The 17,890-nt window shown below is 52.9% G+C and overlaps 1 protein-coding gene across 7 annotated transcripts in view; it reads right to left on the reverse strand.

Moving 5' to 3' along the window:
- Nucleotides 1-417: 417 nt before the first annotated feature.
- The window catches only part of LOC309632849 (uncharacterized protein), a 100,183-nt gene continuing 82,710 nt past the window's right edge, over nt 418-17,890 (reverse strand). For 2 of the 7 annotated variants that reach the window (XM_082400821.1, XM_082400822.1), the window contains 4 exons: nt 11,638-16,096; nt 3,716-3,804; nt 1,114-1,245; nt 418-1,022 (listed from right to left, as the gene is read on the reverse strand). In XM_082400821.1, the coding sequence (XP_082256947.1) occupies nt 918-1,022; nt 1,114-1,245; nt 3,716-3,804; nt 11,638-11,737 (426 nt within the window). In that variant the 5' untranslated portion in view covers nt 11,738-16,096 and the 3' untranslated portion in view covers nt 418-917. The other 5 variants (XM_082400824.1, XM_082400820.1, XR_014247085.1 and 2 more) reach the window with 5 other exon arrangements.

The following is a 17,890-nucleotide window of genomic DNA, read 5'->3' on the forward strand; positions in this document are numbered from 1 at the left end:
TTCAGTGAAGCAGGTGAGGTGCTGGGTCATCATCTGGGTGGTGCGTTTGGTGGCCGAGGAGTGCAACCCCGGCTCTGTGGCCAACAGCTTCCCTCCGTGTGCTGTCTTAGCACCCCTCACCCCTCCTCTGTTCCATCATGGCCAGTGTAGACTGGCTGATAGAAACTCACTTTAAGATTAACTCGAGCAAAAAAAAAACATGGGTTGTAAAGCTCCTGTAAACAAGTATTGTGAAAGCAGAGGAGAAAAACATTTAGCTATGTGGCTCTTTAACTTTTTTGACTGGACTCACAGTAAGAAATATATTTTATATCGTAGCCAAGTGTGCGTGTGCACACACACACACGCAGGTGCACACAACTAAAACAAAATTTCCTAAAACAACTCTTAACCATGCTACATAAAATGCACACGATATTTTAAATTTTAATTAGTTTCATGTAAATAAAATGTGATTTGAGACGCACTAAATGGTTGTCATGATTCACTAATAGGTGGCGACTCACAGTTTAAAACACACTAGCTGACCGTGCTTGATAGAGAGCAAAAGGAGCAAACAGAATAGTTCATCCGCCTCGGCTCCCTTTAGACATAAATTTCCCCAGACCAGAGGCTGTGCCCTCCCATCCGTCCTGCTGGGGAGTCTACACCCACGAACCTTCTGCAAACACAGATGCTGTGACAAACACTGGGACACGGAGCAGAAAGGAAAGGGTCCAGGGGAGGAGGCTCAGCTGCCTCTCTTCTAGTTACTATTTAATTGGGATTCATTTAGCCATTAAGTACCCTTCAGGGAGTGGGAAACAGGTTGAACAAGGTGGTGAACAGGGTAGAAGATGGTTAAAGGCAAAACACTCCCCAGTGTGGTTCTGGGCATCGTTGTGCGACCAGCACAAAGAGGGTCAAATGGCAAGTGGTTAAGAGCATAGACTCAGGAGCCAGCCTCCCAGTTCTGGTTCTGTCACCTCAGCTGTGTGACTGTGGGTGAGTCCCTCTGCCTCTCTGTGCCTTGATTTCCTCATCTGTAAAATGGGAACATAACAGTATTTGGTTGTTAGGGTTGTGACCTAATCAATACGCCAGCTGTTGGTGCTAAACAGGAAGGCAGCTCACCTGGCCACACAAATTAGGCTCCAACTCCAGCCGGTGACGGGCAGTATAAAGCAGAGAGCAGCTCCTATTATGTGGGGTATAAGGGGTGGCTAGTGTTAAACCCCCAGAGAGGCCATATGGCAACGAAGAGCCCTGCACCAAGAGAGATCAAAGGTAGAATTCAAAACACTCCCACCCAAAGTCAGCGGGTTGGTCCTCAGGTTCAAGAGCACTCAATAAATTAAGACCCATCATTCTCTGGAGCACATTTCTGTCGGGTCACCTGTTTCCTGTGCTTATCTTCACAAGTTAACTGCCTTTCAGTTCTCTGCCACTTTACCACTTCTCCAGTCCTGCAAGCCCTCAGGAGCGAGCACAGGGGGTGAACAGCAAAGACCTTCAGATGCAGAGTTCTCAACCCTCAGTGTGCATTCAGTCCTGGACTAACTGGTCCCCCTCCCACCAGCCCATATTCCACACTTTTGCTAGATTGATTTTCTAAAGTGCAAATTTGATAATGTTACCTTTTTTTGTCCCTGTATCACGTCCCTGCTTAAACCCTTGGAAGCCTTCCCACTGTCTACGATGCATTTCAACCCCCACTGGAGGCATAGCCTCAGCTCCCCTCTAAAGCCTCACCTTTCACCACCCTGTACAAGCCCTGCTCTCCAGTCCTACCAAATACCTTGCGTTCCCTGATGATGCAGTATAGGCTCAAGCCTTTAGGTTATTACCCATGCCATTCCTTATGCCTTGCCTGTCAGGTCTCTGACAGCTGGACTGGCCCCATTATAAAGAATTACCATGCTCAGTGGAAGCATCGTGTCCTCTGGGAAGCCTTCTCTGACACCAGAGAGCCCGGAGCTCCTTCTTCACGTTCCCGCAATGCTCTATCCCTAGGAGGTAGCCCTGTAAGGCGAGACTAGCTTCCCGGCGTTGGCCACTAGAGAGCAGTCGAGTGTAGCGAGCGTCTGGCCTGGCAGCTACCGGAGGCTGTGAGCGCTGGGGAGGCTGCTGCCTGCAGACTCTGCTCCGACTCTGCTCCGTCCTCACACACATCGCTAGTTGGGCCTCGCTACACCTCACTGCTGGAATGTTGCACGGCCCCTTTGTAGGTCTCCTGGCCTCTGCCGCTCCGTCTCCTCTCCTTTATGCACAGGACTGCCCCGACGACCTTCCTTAACCATTATTTTGATCACCCTTCCCCTTCCCCACCACACCCTTCCTCGAGAACGCTCAGTAGTTCATTATTAATTTCATATTAACCCAGAACTTCTCATTTTGGGTTTCTTTTGTTTATTAAAGTGTTGCAACTTCAGTAACAATTTAAAAAATGAAAGAAAAAAATTCCTAAGTCTATCCCATGATTTTCTTATGTTTTGGTCTGTCTGTATGTATATATGCACATATATATGTATATATATGTGTGTATCTCTATACACACACATATATATATGTGGTAGTGGTCAGGGCATAGATACAATTTTGAATTTAACTATTGTGACTTATTTTGAAAGCACAGACAATTTTTCAAATTACCATTCTGGCTTTATAAATATTGATATGAAGGCATGCCAGCTTGGGTTTCAAGACCAAGTTTGCCAGCCCTCCTGTTCCATTCAGCCATCCCCAGCACAGATTGTGCTGCTCCTCTGTGGCTGGAATACCTGCCTGGCCCCCATCCTGGTGTCCACACCGGCCAGTTCCTTTCTGAAACACCCTCCCCCTCCTTCTCTACTAAGCTCCAGCGCACATCCCCCCAGACCTCTGCTCAAACTTCCCCTCCAGCAGAGCTCGTTTCCCGAGCAGTCAGCCCAGCTCTGGCTGCCTTGCCCCTGCTGCCCAGCTCTCTCTGGTGCAGCCCCAGTTTCCCTTGTGAGACTGGGAGGTCCCTGAGGATTAGTGGACGCTGTCTGTCCACTGGCAGCTGAAGCAAAGTACCGCAGACTTGGTGGCTTGAAACAACAAAAATGTATTCTCTCACAGTTCTGGAATCCAGAAGTCCAAAATCAAGGTGACATCAGGGCTACACTCTCTCTGAGGTTCTAGGGGAGAATTCATTCCTTGCCTGTCCAGCTACTGGTGGTGGTCGGTATTCCTTGGCTGTGGTTACATCATCACTCCAATCTCTGCCTGTCTCATAGGGCCTTCTCCTCTGTGTCTCTTTGTCTTAAATCTCCCTCTGCCTCCCCCTATAAGGACACTTGTCACTGTACTTGTTGGATAATCCAGGATGATCTCCTCTTTCAAGATTCTTAACTTAATCATGTCTACAAAGATGCGTTTTTGAAATAATGTAACGTTTACAGGTTCCAGGGATTAGGATGTGGATATGTTTTGGGGGGGGGCCACCATTCAACCCACTACAGTTCAGCTGTGCCTCAGGATCAGCGTGGAGTGAAGTGCGGGTTCACAAACCTAGCTGATCTCCAAAATCACGACTGTGGGACTTGAGAAAATGGCTCAGCTAGAGCTCCCATGGTGATTGAGACCTAGGAGGTCCCGGACGGTGCCTGGGTGTCAGTCAGGGTCGGAGAGGTTATGCTATAATAACAAACAACCCCAACCTCTCAGTGACTTGACACAACAAACGGTTTCTTTCTTGTTTACTCCCAAAGGTCACCTTGAGTTGGTTTGGGACTGTCCTCTGAGTTGTCCTCATTCCAGGACCCAGGCTGATGGAGTGGCCGCCATCTGGAGAGTTGCTGGCTTCTGTGACAGAGGGGGGAAAATCGTGGTGAATTATGAACTGAATTTTAACACCATTTCCACCCAGAAGTGATACTCATCCCTTCTGCACATACCATGGTAGGACTATGATCCTATATGATATTTACCTGGAAGGAAAAGTGGTGCCCGTGTCTCTAGTTTCAGAAAGCACTGCAGGTTTGGGAAGCATGGGACCCGAGAGCTGCAGAAGGATATCCGGTGACGTCCTTTAGAGTCATCTCTGACTGCCCTCCTCTCCCCCGAGGGTCAAAGCCCCAAGGCGGAGCATCCCATGGGCCGAGCCTGAGTCACACCTGGGCCTAGAGGACTGTCTGCCCCCCACCAAGACCACACACTGGTGGACAAACCATCTGGGAAGGGGGCGCAAGGTGGTCAGGCAAAAATCAGCAGACATCATCCGCTGAGATTCCCCTGCTCCCTCTCCAGAGCGAGCTCGTTCTGGAAGGCATTCAGGAGTTCACGTGATGCTCCAAGGAGACCCTTCACTGCTTTTCTTAGGAGGGGGGCACTGAAGAGAGGGAGGTGAGACATTTCCCCACTCATCTCTGCTTTGGTGCCACAGAGGCCACCAGTATCCGCCCAGCAGAACCAGGGTGACTGGTTTGGATGTGGTGGCCCCTCTGTTCACCCCAGAAGGACAGGGCCTGGGAGCAAGAAGGAGGCCCCAGCTCCATCACGCCTTCACGGAAGAGCCAGCAGTGGGTGAAAACAAGGGGTGAAGAAATCTATGCTGGGCTGGAAATGGTCGTGTGAACTGGCATAGCTATTTGTCATGAATGTTGGCTGCCTCTCCAGCCATTTTGACACTTAACACTCTGATGCTTCAGGAAACTGAACCCGATTTTAGCAGCAGCCTTTCCTCACAGCCCAGGGCCACAGAGACACCTGGGCTGCACGCAGAGGTGCTGGGAAGTAAGCCTTGGTCCTGCTCAGAGGGAGAGCAGCTCCAGAGAAGGGAGAAGGACAGCAGTGTGGGAGAGTCACAGTGTTTCTTCAAATAGTGGTGCACAAACCAGACTGTACAACCCCAGGGCGCCCTGGGGGTCCCATGTGTGCAGGGGTCTGGGTGGAGGACCACCAGTTACAATCAGGATACTCAAGTTAAATTTGAACATCAGACAAACAACAAATGAAAATATTTTCTTTGGTATAAGTATGTCCCATGCACTATTTGGGATATACTTATCCTTTTGAAATTATTTAGTTTTCTGAAATTCAGTCTTAACTGTATATCTGGCATTTCTATTTGCTAAACCTGGCAAATTTACTTGGGTGTCCTGCTTTGCTTTTATTTATTTTGGAGCTTAGGTTAGATTTTTTTGGAATCAAAGTTTTCACTGCCAAAAAATAAAAGTTTAGAAAGCCACGGCTAGCTCTTCTTTTTTTTCCACATTGAAAAACTTAGGTGTAATGAATATGTAATGAATTATTTCACCCCAGACATACTTCATGGGGAGTTTTGACAGCCCAGGCACTGGTGCAGACCATGGGGATAGCATGAGGTGAATAAGACAGAGCTGCTGCCCGCTGAGAGTGCTCTCAAGTTATGGAGGGAGAGAGTCGAGTCAACCACTGACCACGTGTGGTTGGAAATGCAAGAGGTAGAGAGGGAGTTAGCGCCTCGTGGATCATGGCAGAGCTGTGAAGAATAAACAGAAGCAGTAAAGAGAGGCTAAGCAGGCATTGCCACTGGCACGCCGGTTTCCACAAGTCATGGTCCAAATTGTAAGCATCACACTGGCAAGACCCTGATCCCCTTGGACTTTCTCTTTCCTTTTCCTGTAACTTATCGTTTAATAATGACTCGGTTAAGACTGATGAAGTAGTCAAGCAACCACTTTCTGTTTGGTTGACTTAAAAATGATGACATTGGTGAGCCATTTCCTTGGGGTGTCTTCAGGATCTAACACCAGGGTCTGGCCCAAGGTCCTGCTGGCTTGGGCAGGAAACACCTTCACCGTGTTCTCGAGACTCTGGCCCACCCCTGCCAGTACCAGGAACACGGCAGAAAGAAATGCAGAAATTCTGAAGGAGGAGGAACGTTCAAAGGGCAAAATGCTCTGCACCTTATTAACTCTCACGTAAACACCTCAGCCTTATGTGTTGATGAGTAAGCCAGGAGGAAACCAGGTCTGTGAAGGCAGAGGTGCTTTCTATTGTCCAAGAAAACAGCAAGGGTAAAATGAGAGCTCCGGGCTGTCGTGAACAGTGTTGTCATTTATCTTTTAGTCATTAGAGGAAACTATTTCCTTTCCGGAAGAGTCTCTCTTCTGGGAACTGGGCACTTGAAGGTGGGTGTTGAGTGGGCTTGTGGGGGAATGTTCTGGGGTTCAGGAGACTCGGCCTTGGAGCCCGGTCACACTTGGCGAGGAAGGCGTGAAGTCGCCAGCATGTGACCCCGCCGTGATGGACTCAGCAGCAGTGTGGGCCGTGGAAACGAGGCTCAGAGACGGTTTTGTGTGAGTCCAGAACAACCACACGTAGCTGAGGAGTAGTGAGCCGACCTCAAGTGTGTGAAAAGCAAGAAGGCTGTTGTCTCCTGCTCCCACGGGAGCTAGAAATAGAACACTGCCCTTTGTCCTTGGGGAGCTGAAGCAACTGCCCAGCGTGGGTGTCCTTACCACAGGCCCCTTTGTTCCTCTCTCCCACCCATTCCCCTCTCCTGCCCTTCTTCCTCTGTGGCCTCAGCCCCAGCCTGTGACACTGGCTATGCTCAGCCCCACTGTCGGGCATCTCCGTCCTGGCACATCTGGAGGATGGGTGCACTCCCAGCTGCCGAGAACAGGACGGCCCTTTCCTCACTGGTCTTAGCTGCCACCCAAAGCCCTGATCTGGGGCCATTCAGAAACGTTTTGCCTCTTCCTGGCAGTAATTTCAGTGTCAGGCACATGGTTCCAGGGTGTTTAAAACTTCATTAACTGAGACTCACAGTAAGAAGTGTGGTGCCATTTTACATTGCATCCCATGCACACATTATGTACCGGCCTTTTCCACACATGGACTGGGTCCGTGGCTGCCGGCCCTCAGGCTTTCCTGGGCTCGATTAGCGGGCAGCCCAGCAGGAGCTGGGCGGGAGGGAGAGGAGTGAGGGCAAGTGCTCATTCCCCAGCGGGCTGATGATCACAGCTCCTGTCTGAGCCTTCGCCACATCACTCTCCTTGTTTCCAAGCTCTGGAAACACCTTCCACCTGCAAGCCTTAAGCCCGAGGGTGATACCTAAGCCCCACAATTCTCTTGTGACTTCCCTACACCCTGCCCATGTCTTTGTAAACAGTTCCTTTATTAAATGCCCACAAACGACCCAATCAGAATGTGCCATCTTTCTATTGCTGTATCCATACTGTACATGTGTGTTCACATATACAACACACATACACACACACACACACACACGAGACTCACGAAATACCACTCACTCTTACTCCCCACGAGGCACTCTGATATACGTGACCCTGTTCTGGCTAATTATGAAGAATGCTCATCCCACCCACTCAATTAATTCCATGACTCACTTATGGGTCTCGATTCCCAGCTTGAAAAGCATTGCATAGGGCCAGCCCGGGGGAGGCAGCTGTCAGCTGGCCCGGCTATGGCATCTGGCAGAGGTCAGTGTGGAACATGCCGAGGAGGGGGAGCTGTCAGATGAGTCTGTACAGTGGGTGTCTTACGGGGCTCCCTTAGGGGAAGGCTGGACTCCTTTTTGGGGGTAGTTCCTTTCTGTGGTCATCCCATTCCCGGGGCCCAGTTTCCACTTTGTAAGCTAGAAACCTGCGTTGGTTAGACGCTCCGAGACGGCTGGGCTCAGGGGTGACCTGCACCCAACACGAGCATAAGTACCTCCATTCTGATTCAGCCACCCCCGGTGAGGAATCAGCCATCCAGTGGGCCTGAGAGGCATGTTCTCCCATCGACACCCTTTCTCTGGTGGGAAATTCTATCCAGAAAGCCAGGCTGTCATCAGAAGGTGCCTGGCCAACACAGAGCACAGAGCAAGGGCCTTCCTCAAAGACCGGAGCGGGTCTGGGTGGCCCGAGCACCATCTCTCCGGAGTGCCTGCCTCACGGCCCCTCCTTTGTTCCCACACCCTTGCCGACCCAACCCCTCTGGCTGACCCACTGACTTTCTTGTTCTGTTCCCTTCTGTGTCTGGGCAAGTGAAGCTTCTTATTCCAATCCTTGGTGGTGGTGGAGGGAGGTGGCTGCGTCCATCGTGGCCGCCCATGGCTGCCCGACGGGGGGCTGGCATGTGTTTTCAAGGAGTAGAAGAGCTCCCTCTGCCTCACCTTCCGGGTGGTCCTGAGATGTGCGGCCAGCAGCTAGCCAATCAGCAACCACGCAAGTGCATGCTTATCGAGTTCTTCGTGGAAACTAGGCTGGTGCGGAGCTCTTATAGGCACAGTCTCATTTCTCTCCCCTCTCAGCCTGGTGAGAAAGTACCTGCTTCCCCATCTTGTACATAAGGAGATTGAGGCTCAGAGTGGCCAGGTGACTTGGCTGAGGTCGTATTGTAAGTCAATTGCTAGGCGGCCCTAGAAACTGTCTGTGAATACATACGTGTGCTCTGAAAGGACAGGGAATGCGTCCCCAGCCTCCTGAGCTCTCACTCCCTGGAGGGAGGACTGTGTCTCCTTCAGGAAATTCCCTCTCTACCCCGCTAGCCACCCGAAGTGCACAGGGCAGGACTTGGCACACCAGGGTGCCCAGTTACCCACGCTTGCTGACAGACGCAGACTGGGACCAGCCTCTTGCCAAAGAGGGAAGGCCAGTGGGAGCCTCAGACCACAGGGAGGTAACTCCATGGAAGCACCAGACCGTGGTGGTGACTCAGCTGCCTGGCTGAGGGATGGTGCACGGACGTCAGTCCTCACGCTGTGGCCCTTCCCTTTTTCCCCTGGAACAATAACAAAATCCTGGCTGTGTGATTCGGTTGCCATAGGAACCAGAAAACATTTAATAACGTGGAGACTCTGGGACAGGTGGACTGAGCAGGTCTGGATAAAAAGAACCCTCTTCTGCCCCTGCACCCCAAATCCTGGGCATCTCATCCATTTGGAACAGATTAGGTAAATTAGTCAGGAGAAAGCTACGCTGCTGCCTGGATTGAGTGACCTTGTCCGACCAGGAGTCTGGGGCAGTCACAAGTCTGCGTGCCTGTGGGATCTGGCCCAAATTCCTGCCGAGAAGAAACGGGATCTGAGGCACCCCCGTCTGCCTGGGAGACTGAGTGCCACGTGGGGCATCCGCCCCCGGCACGCGTGGGCCCTGTCCTGGACTCTGTAGGGAAGAGGAAGAGGGGAGACACGGGTCCCCATGCTCAGAGAGCTCCTGGTCTACTGGTGGCAGGACACACACCTGGACAGTCCTGCCGGGTCCCAGCCCACATCAGGAATCACCAGGAAACAGTGGGGGAGGCGCATGGGAAAGGGGCTTCTGGGCGGGGATGGGGTTCGGTGATGAGAACCAGAGCCCTCCATTCCCAGCAGGACCCGCTGAGTGTGGCACCAGGCTCACTCACTCACACGCAGGGTCACGGTGACAGCTGGGGCCAGGGGACTGGATGCTCTTAGAGGCTCGGCCATCCCTGCCTTCCCCTCCGGCCACTTTGTGGTCCCCGTCCTCCCTCTCACTCTTTCCATGCGCACCGGGCACCTCTGCGTAGGGCAAGTGGCTCGGGCATCCTGACAACCATGTCCCACCCCCACCCCAAGACTAAACAGGCTCATATCCAAACTCACCCGCCCCCCATGTGTCTCCTTTTCCTAAAACACCGACATCATTCCAGGTTTAACGGACATGCTCTATATCCGCACAGGTGACCCTCCTTCCACCCGAGTCTCTCCCGAGGGGCCCTCCCCTTCCTCCCCCACGTCTGCCACCGGGGCCATCTGGCACGTGACCGCTGTAGCCACCTCCTGGACGTTCTCTTCGTCCCGTTCGGGCTTTGAGGCAGCGTTCCTCAGGGGCTTGACCTCTGCCCTAATTTCCAGCATTTTCCACTTCTTCTTGGGCATCGCCCCACGCAATTCAGACTCAAAATGTCTGAGACAGAACTCGCATCCTGCTCCCACAGACCTTCTCATCTTCTGTGTTTCTCCTCTTGGGTGGGAGTGCCCGGCCCCCTGACGTGGCCCTGCCTCCTGGCTCTGTGCCCTCCTCCCTCCTCCATGAAGAGGCCAGAGCTCACCTTCTAGCACACTGCTCTTCACCGCGCTCCTGCTCAGAAACGCTTGACCTCCTCACTGCATAAGAGTGATGCCCAGGTCCCCTGGGAGGGCAGCTGAAGGCCTCCCAGGCGGCCCCCAAGCCTCCTCTTCAGCTTCACCTCCCAGCTCTCTCGCTCTCTATTTCCCTCCCTCCTCTTTCTTTCTGTCTGTTGTCTCTCTCTCTCTGTCTGTCTGTTGTCTCTGTCTGTCTGTCTGTCTGTCTGTCTGTCTCTCTCTCACACACACACACACACACACACAGCCTGCAGCTCTGGCTACACTACCCTGCTGGTCTCTGTGCCTTGCCCTTTTCTACCTTTGACTCCTTCGTCATGCTGACTCCTCTGCCCGAAACCCCCTCTCCCTCAACCCAGGGAACCCTCATCTCTCCCCAGGGCCCCCAGCCCAGCCCACATATCTTCCCAGCCCGACCGCACCCCAGGTCCGGGGCAGAATTCACCACTCCGTCCCCTGTGCACCCACAGAATTCGAGCATTCTCCACACCGAGCAGAAGTCCCTGTTTTTAGCCTCCTCCACTGGCCTGGGGACCGCTGGTGCCGGGCCCGTCTATTCCTCTCTGTGCCCTGACATCTACACCTCTACCTCAAACCGGGCGCCCCGTGAATGCCGCACGGATCCCTGGACCCACAGCCCTTCTTTCTCCCGACCTGGCACGGCATCTGCCCCCAGCCGCACTCCCACCTCTGTCCCCAGCCTCCCTCACAAGGTCGCCGGACCCTCCTGTGGGCAGGTGGCAAGGTCTGCAGCCTCTGCCTGAGCTCTCTTTGCTCTCTCACTGGAAGCTCTCCCTCCCTGTCTATCCGTCTTTCCTGCCAGGCAGAGAATGCCTCTAATTCACTCTCTGAGGTGTACAAACCCCACGCCCTCCTCAGAGGTTCCTTCTCCAGTCAGGACTAAACTCCCTGCTTCCCCCGCAGCCTGGGAACTTGGCCCGCACCTGGCCTTCCGTCAGCACCTGGCCTTCCGTCAGCGCTGTCCGCCACATCTGTTCCCTTCCCGCACACTGGGCTCCCTGGAGGGCAGGAAGCCCGCCTCACTCCTCTCTGTTTCCCTGTGGTGCTCTGCGCCTAGCAGCTACCCTCAAAATGCCTGTTGAAGTGCCGGATCCTGCAGTGGCTCCCCAAGGCCTGTGACAGGCTGGCCACCTCGGGTACCTGGGGCAGCGGGTGACCTATCTGCTGGCAACCCTGATCAGAGGGGCCTGTAGAGCCCCTGCCGCCCCAGCAGGGTGCAGAGCCCGGAGGGAAGAGCGCTCCCTCAGCCCTCAAGTCAGCCGCCCATGCCTGCTGGTGGCCAGCAATTGCTGGAAATTTCCTCAGCTCCCTCCCCGCCCCTCAGTCCTCCAGTGCTTCCCCTCCCTCACCCCGCCCTCCTCCCATCATTTCCATCAGCCCCGACTCCTGGAGCCGGGTGTGCAAACACTTCATAACTGCCCCCGCCTCCACCTCCTGCAACACTCATCCCCTCTCTCACCATCTCGCTAATCTTACCTTCCTGCATTTAATGTACAACCTCTGCTTAATCCAGGCCTCCTGTCCCGCATACTCTACAGGCAATTACTCATGCAGGTCCCCTTCCCCGGAACACCTGCCTTCTCTTCTCCACTGATCCGAATCCCCCCGCTGCAGGCCCGGCTCCAGTCTCCCTTCTCCGTGAATTCTCTGATGCAGAACTGGCTCTCTGAGCCACATTATAATCCTGTTGCAATCAGCGAGCACCACACCGGTTAATATTTAATTGTTCTCCACAGTTTCATGTAATGCACCTTCATTTTCTTTTCCCACCTAGACTGTAAGCTCTTAGGGGTAAAACTAGTTCTTAAGTTGCTGGGGAAGGCAGGTGAATGTAGGCTTTCTCTAAACGCTCTCAGCTTCTTCTTTGTGTACCCAACTTTACTAGAATCAGCTATTAAAGTCCTAATGTCTAAACTAATGAAGTCTTTCTTGGGCAGCCCTGAAAATAGATCACAGATTACAAGGAAGCCTCACACTGGAGGCTTCCTGGACTGGGAATTTAATGGACCAGAAGCCCAGCTTCTGCATTCGGCCCAGGTGGTTGAGAGGGCTCACTGGAGGTTACAGAGACTGGGATTTCCACACCGTGGGAGAAACTGTAACCCTACTTTGCGGTAACTGGGGAATGACGTCCATGGCTGGAGCAATGCTGTGATGGGACCTGTGCCCAAGGGAGGTGAGCCACCCAGTCCCCTGGCTGGCCTCGCAAAGGAGCCAGCCTGCAGCCGGAGGGGGGAAGCCAAGGGCCTTCTGACGCCCCGCCCGGCACTGGGCACCGTGACCACTCCCTGCCCAGGGCCTCCGAGCAGGGCTGGCTTTGGAGAGGGGCTTTAGCGAGCTGACTAGGGCAAGGGAATCCCTGGAGAACTGTATTTGTGGTAACTTTCCCAGCAGCTTCCTTTAGGTCAGGTTACAGGGGACTTCCTTCAGGTTAGACACACGTGTCCATCGTGCGGCTGAGCCACCAGCAAGTCCGCGAGCAACTGCGGCCCGAGCCTCTAGGGAACAAGCACAGCACGAGGTCTAGGAAGGGGAGTCCAAGGTCCAGGGCTCGTGTTCCTCTTTCTCCTCCTCACCTTCCCTCCAGATTCTGTGCTTTTATCCCCTCTACCTCACATTGCCTCCTTCCTGCCAATGTCACTCTCTCTTCAATCACACCTTCTCTTCCAGGAGAGCTCTCTATCTGATCACCCAGCAGGCACTCTACCTGACCCATTTTAGGGCTGCCTTCACACCTTCCTCTCCTTTTCTTCCCTCTGGAAACTTGATTTTCTGGAGGTCACCATGGACAATGGTGATGGCCCCTGAGTTTCTGGAGCTCCCCTTTCCTCAGGTCACAACATTTATTTAACCATCCACTGAGCCCTTACAACGTGGAACCTGGGGAAACAAGAGGGGCCTGCATCTGGCCCCTGCACTTGGGACCTTGTGGTGTGGCACAGGCCGCGCCAACAGGGAGACTGCACAGGGTGCGAGGCACAGGGGCACAGCCAGGGCCGTGCTAGGGAAGACGGCCCAGGGGAAGTGACATCGAAGGGGGGGCCTGAAGAATGCTTGGTAGTTGGCTGTAGGCTTGGGGAAATTCTGTTCTACACAGAGAGAAGCCAAAGAGAACATGCGGTCTTGGGGAACTGCCAGCAGGTCTATATCCCTCAGAGTCAAGAGGTGAGAGTGGAGGTCGGAGAGAGGCCAGGAGAGGCTCAGGCAGCGTCTAGAGTGCAAGAAGGGAGCCTGGAGTCAATCCAAGAGCAACGGGGGTGGGGTGGGACTGCTGCAGGGTCTTTAAGCAGGGGGTGACACTGAGTAGGTAATGTCGGGAATATTCATTTCTCTTCATATAACGGGGAAAATTCAGAATGAGGCTCGTGTCCGCCCAAGTCCATATTCAATGAGCAGATGGAAGAAGCGAGGCCTTGAGTCCTGCCCGAGGCCCACAATGGGCAGGGCTGAGCAGGCACAGGTCCCAAGCCTGTGCTGGGGCAGGTGGGGGTGAGCAAAGAGCAGAGTCAGTGGAGAAGTTGGGACTCTCAGGTTGCAATTAACGGAAGCCAACGTGATACGACTTAAGCCACAGTGGACACTGGCTGAGAGGATGCAGGCCCAGGGCAGGGCAGCAGAACTTCTAGAGGAGCCCAGATTCAGAGGCGGGGTGTCCTCAGGCCTCTTTCTCCACCTCACTCTCGTGCCTGCCTCTGCCCACCTGCTCCACCTCTTCTCTTTGCAGCCCTTCCCCGGTCCCTCTGGCTGCTGGCAGAGCCTGCTTGCCCCACTGACCTTGAGGTGGTGAGTTATAGGCTGGCTCTAGGTTCCAGGTCCAAGTTCCCAGGAAGGAGACTCTGAGAACCCCAGAGTATCTATTGTAAGCAGCCACGGCCAGGGGTGTCACACATTACAAACCGGGGGCTGGGTGGGGCTCACAGTGTGCAATGGGGGGGTCCCCAGAGAAGGAGGACTAGGTACCAGTGGGCACCCCAAAGCTGTGAAGCTCAGCATGGCGCGGTCTCCACCCCTCCCAGGAGTACAGTTATATAGAACTTCATAATCTTGTAGGAACAAAATACAGATTCCCTATAATCCAAAGGATTTTAATGACGAGATCTAATATTTTTGAGCACTTACTCTATGCTGAGTACTTTGCTAAGTGATTCACGGGTATTTTCTTACTTAATTCTTGCGGGCCAGTGAGGTAGATGCTATTAGTGTTTCCAATTTACAGACAATGAAATGGAGGCACAGAGAGTTCTGACTGAGCTTTCCTGTCCTGTTTCTGAGGCACGGCACCCCAGTCTTGGAGCACAGAGGAAGAGAAAGGCTGCCCTCTTACCCAGCGGTGTGCCGGTAAATGTCTACCAGCTAGCTCCCCGGCAAAAAAAAAAAAAAAAAAAAAAAACTGGTTTGCAGCATTTACTGATTTCCGAGATGTGAATACTCCCACTGTGGCTGATTTCAAGCTACCAACTTCCTGAAGCCAGCGTGAGAGGCTCCAGCACATACTGCTCTCTTTTGGGTGAGTTCCAGAGATTTAGAGCAGTGCTTCTCAAAGTGTGGTCCCTGAACCAGCCACGTCAGCATCGTCTGAAAATGTCCACATTCTCTGACTTCACCACAGACCTACTGAAACCCCGGGGTGGGAGGGAGGAGCCTCCCTCTGTTTTCAAGCCCTCCAGGGGACTCAGATGCATGTTCACGCTTGAGAACCTCTGGAGCAATGGGGTAATAGGCCCTTTCACAAACTCAGCTGGTCCCAGTCTTCATCCTGCGGTTGGGAGAATGGGGTTTGTTTCCCACTCCTCGGCAGATGGGCAAACTGAGGCCAGAGAGGCGAAGGTTGCTGGAAATTGGTGGGTGAGAAAAATGGATTAAGAAACCCTCCAGCCTGGGTTTCCTTCCCCATAAAGTAATGGGGGTGGGGGTGGGGGTCTCTGCAGAGTCCCTCAGTCCTGGCCCTCCATGGGTCTGTGAAGTGATTGCCCATGGACCCAAGGTTAGTGGGAGGGTGGGAAGGCTGAGCTCTGACTCCAGGCAAATGGCCAGAGCAGAGGGAAGGAGAGAAATCCAGGGTCCTCTGGCACTGGCCGCACTGAAGAGGGGGGAAGTGAGAGCCACGTAAAAGCATAAGTCTCAGCAACACCTGGTTCTGGGCCTTCGAGGCTGGTCCAGAGAGGTCCCGAATCTGAATTAAGTCCCAGGATGGTGCTAGAGAGTCTGAACCAGCAATCTCTCTGCCTCAGGCCTGAGCCCAGAAGACCTGTGATGGCTCCTGGGGTTGAGGAGGGGCAGGAGCCGCAGGTCCAAGTCCCGCCAAGCTTCTGTGGGACGTGTTTGCTGTCTGGTTGTCTCAACAACTTCCCTCGACCCCAATCCAGATTTGCTATTAACCAAAGACAAACAAATCAAGAGCCAAGTATCAGAAGTGATGCAAATTCCGTGTCAGCCCCCGGGGGGGCCCTGAAACACCTGGGCAATCAGCAAGGGCATGATGTCACCCAGAGAAATGCTTGGCTCGCAGGCAACTGTGGTCACGTGACACGGCCCGTGTGCCCGGGTCACACGGAGGGAGGGGTTCCCCTCTGAGCTCAAAGTGTCTGACAGAGAACCAAAACACAAACAGAAACTGTCCTGTCAGGGCGAAATCCGTAAGTCATGTGATGGGGCAGTTTCTCGCCTCAAAGTTTGAGTCACAGAAGCGAAGACTCAGAGCCAGCATTACCTAGCAAAATCAGGCCCTGCTGGGATGCTGGTCTGCTGTTTGCTTGGGCTGGAAAGTTGGATCCACTGGAATTCCAGTCACTCTCCTTTCAGGAAGGAAGTTCTGTAGGAGTTTCCTCAGAGGCACCTGCTCTAGAATTTCTTAGTGACAGTCCCGGACCCAACACCAGCCTTCCCCACTGGGCTGCTACCTCACTGCAGTGTCTCATCTGGGCTTGGCTTCCGTGTTGGTCGGTCCCCAGGGAGAGGCCGGCAGCCTGGGCAGCCACTCCTCCTTCCCAGCCCAGAGTGGCCCACGTGGGCTGCTTCCGCAGCTGCTGATTCAAGCTAAGGGAAGATTTGGGCTCAGCAAATGCTGAGCAAATACCTGGGGCAAGCTGAAGGTTTTAGGTAGCAGGGAGGTATGAGGTGCTGGGTGACAAGCGGCAACGGCCCACTCCATTCTCTTGCCCCCATTCTTCCAGGCTCCCGCTCTTTGTAAAGCAGCTGTTGACCACCTGGATCCTGGCACTAGGCAATGGTGTGGGCAGTATGTAAGTGGGCAGCCAGGTCACTGCCCTCAAGGGGCTTACGTTCTATAATATTTAGGAAGATAACGCTATCACAACCCAACACAGCAACAAGCGACAGCGAACAGCATGTGATTTACCACAGACCCAAAGCAGTGAAGCACAGCAGGAAAAGCATGCATGATCCCTGTACCAGACACACGGCATCTGAATTCTAGCCAGGCCACTCACCAGCAGCTGTGTGACCTTGGGCAAAGTGCTGAAACTCTCTGAGCCCCAGTCTACACGTCTAAAAACTGGAGATAAAAATTTCCAACTCACGGGGCTGTGGTAAAAAATGAAATAATGGCTGCAAAACAGCTGGTAAAATGCTCAGCACATAGTAGGTACTTGATAAACTGTAATAGTTCCCTTAATTCCTTTTTGGGCTATAAAAGATGAAGCATTTATGTCTGGTCTCCAAACCTAGAGCACATCAGAAGCAATAAAGTGAAAGCACTAGAAGGGAGGCTCAAAAAGAGAAGGGAAAATTAACACACAAAAGCCTGACAGTGAGAGAATACCTAGAAAAACTATAAAAGCAAATATAAAAACAAAATAGTGCACAGGGACCATAAGGGTAGAAGCAAATAGCCACCCTCACCCCACAGCCTCCAGGGCCATCACCGTATCACAGGACAGCAGAGCCCATGTTGTTCTCAATGACGATGTATTCGATAGTCACTAGGAAGCCAGGGATGAGAATAGTGCGCTTAAAAAATATTTCCATCCACGATTTTTAACATTAAGAAAAAAGTGCCTAAAGTGTGTGGGGCTGGTAAATTTTCAGGTGTCCAGAAAATTCACCTGCCACAATTTCCCAGTGGTTGGATTAGCTGAGTTTTTACTCTACTTTTTATATCTTTGTCAGAGAGCTTAGAACCATGCTGAGCACATCACGGGGGCTTACCAGACGGTTTACTGATAAATTTATACAGTGTTGGAATACGGTTTTTTTCTGTTTCCTGTTTTTAACCCTTCAATGCATTAACTAATCGAGGCCAAGGACAGGATCCATCTTCTCTTTGAAAGGGCAATACTGTAACTGATTATCTTCAGCCTCCCCTGCTACCCTCACCAGCCTGTTCCTCTTTCTATATTCCAGGTTTTAGTCAATGGTGCCATCATCTACTAGACAGCAACAATGACAAAAGCAATAATAATTATGTTAACGAAATTAGCGGGTTCTGTTTTCTAAGCACTTGCCAGGCTATGTACACCTTGCTTTTTCTCCCTAAAGTCCTGCAAGGTAGGATTATTTCAGTTCTCAGATGCAGAGGGTGAGAGTCAGAGAAGTAACCTGCTTCAGGTCACCCAGCTCCTAAGGGGCAGAGACGCATCTGACCCCTTCGCTCAGGGCGCAGTCTGCCAGCCCGAGGCGGGAATGTTCCCGGGACTCAGAGCAGCCCGGCACGCTCCTCACCGCTCAGGCCTCCCCAGCTCTTGGCAGGTGGCAGACTGCTGGCTGCTGCCCAGAGCAGGAGGGACTTGGCGCAAGCAGAGACCCCCTGCCCCACTCGCCCTCCAGCCTGGGGTGGGCCTCCCACCCTCTCCCTTTCCCTGTCTCTGGGGT

The sequence above is a fragment of the Balaenoptera borealis genome (genome assembly GCF_965194805.1).
Source record: "Balaenoptera borealis genome assembly, chromosome: 1".
Taxonomy (NCBI): domain Eukaryota; kingdom Metazoa; phylum Chordata; class Mammalia; order Artiodactyla; family Balaenopteridae; genus Balaenoptera; species Balaenoptera borealis.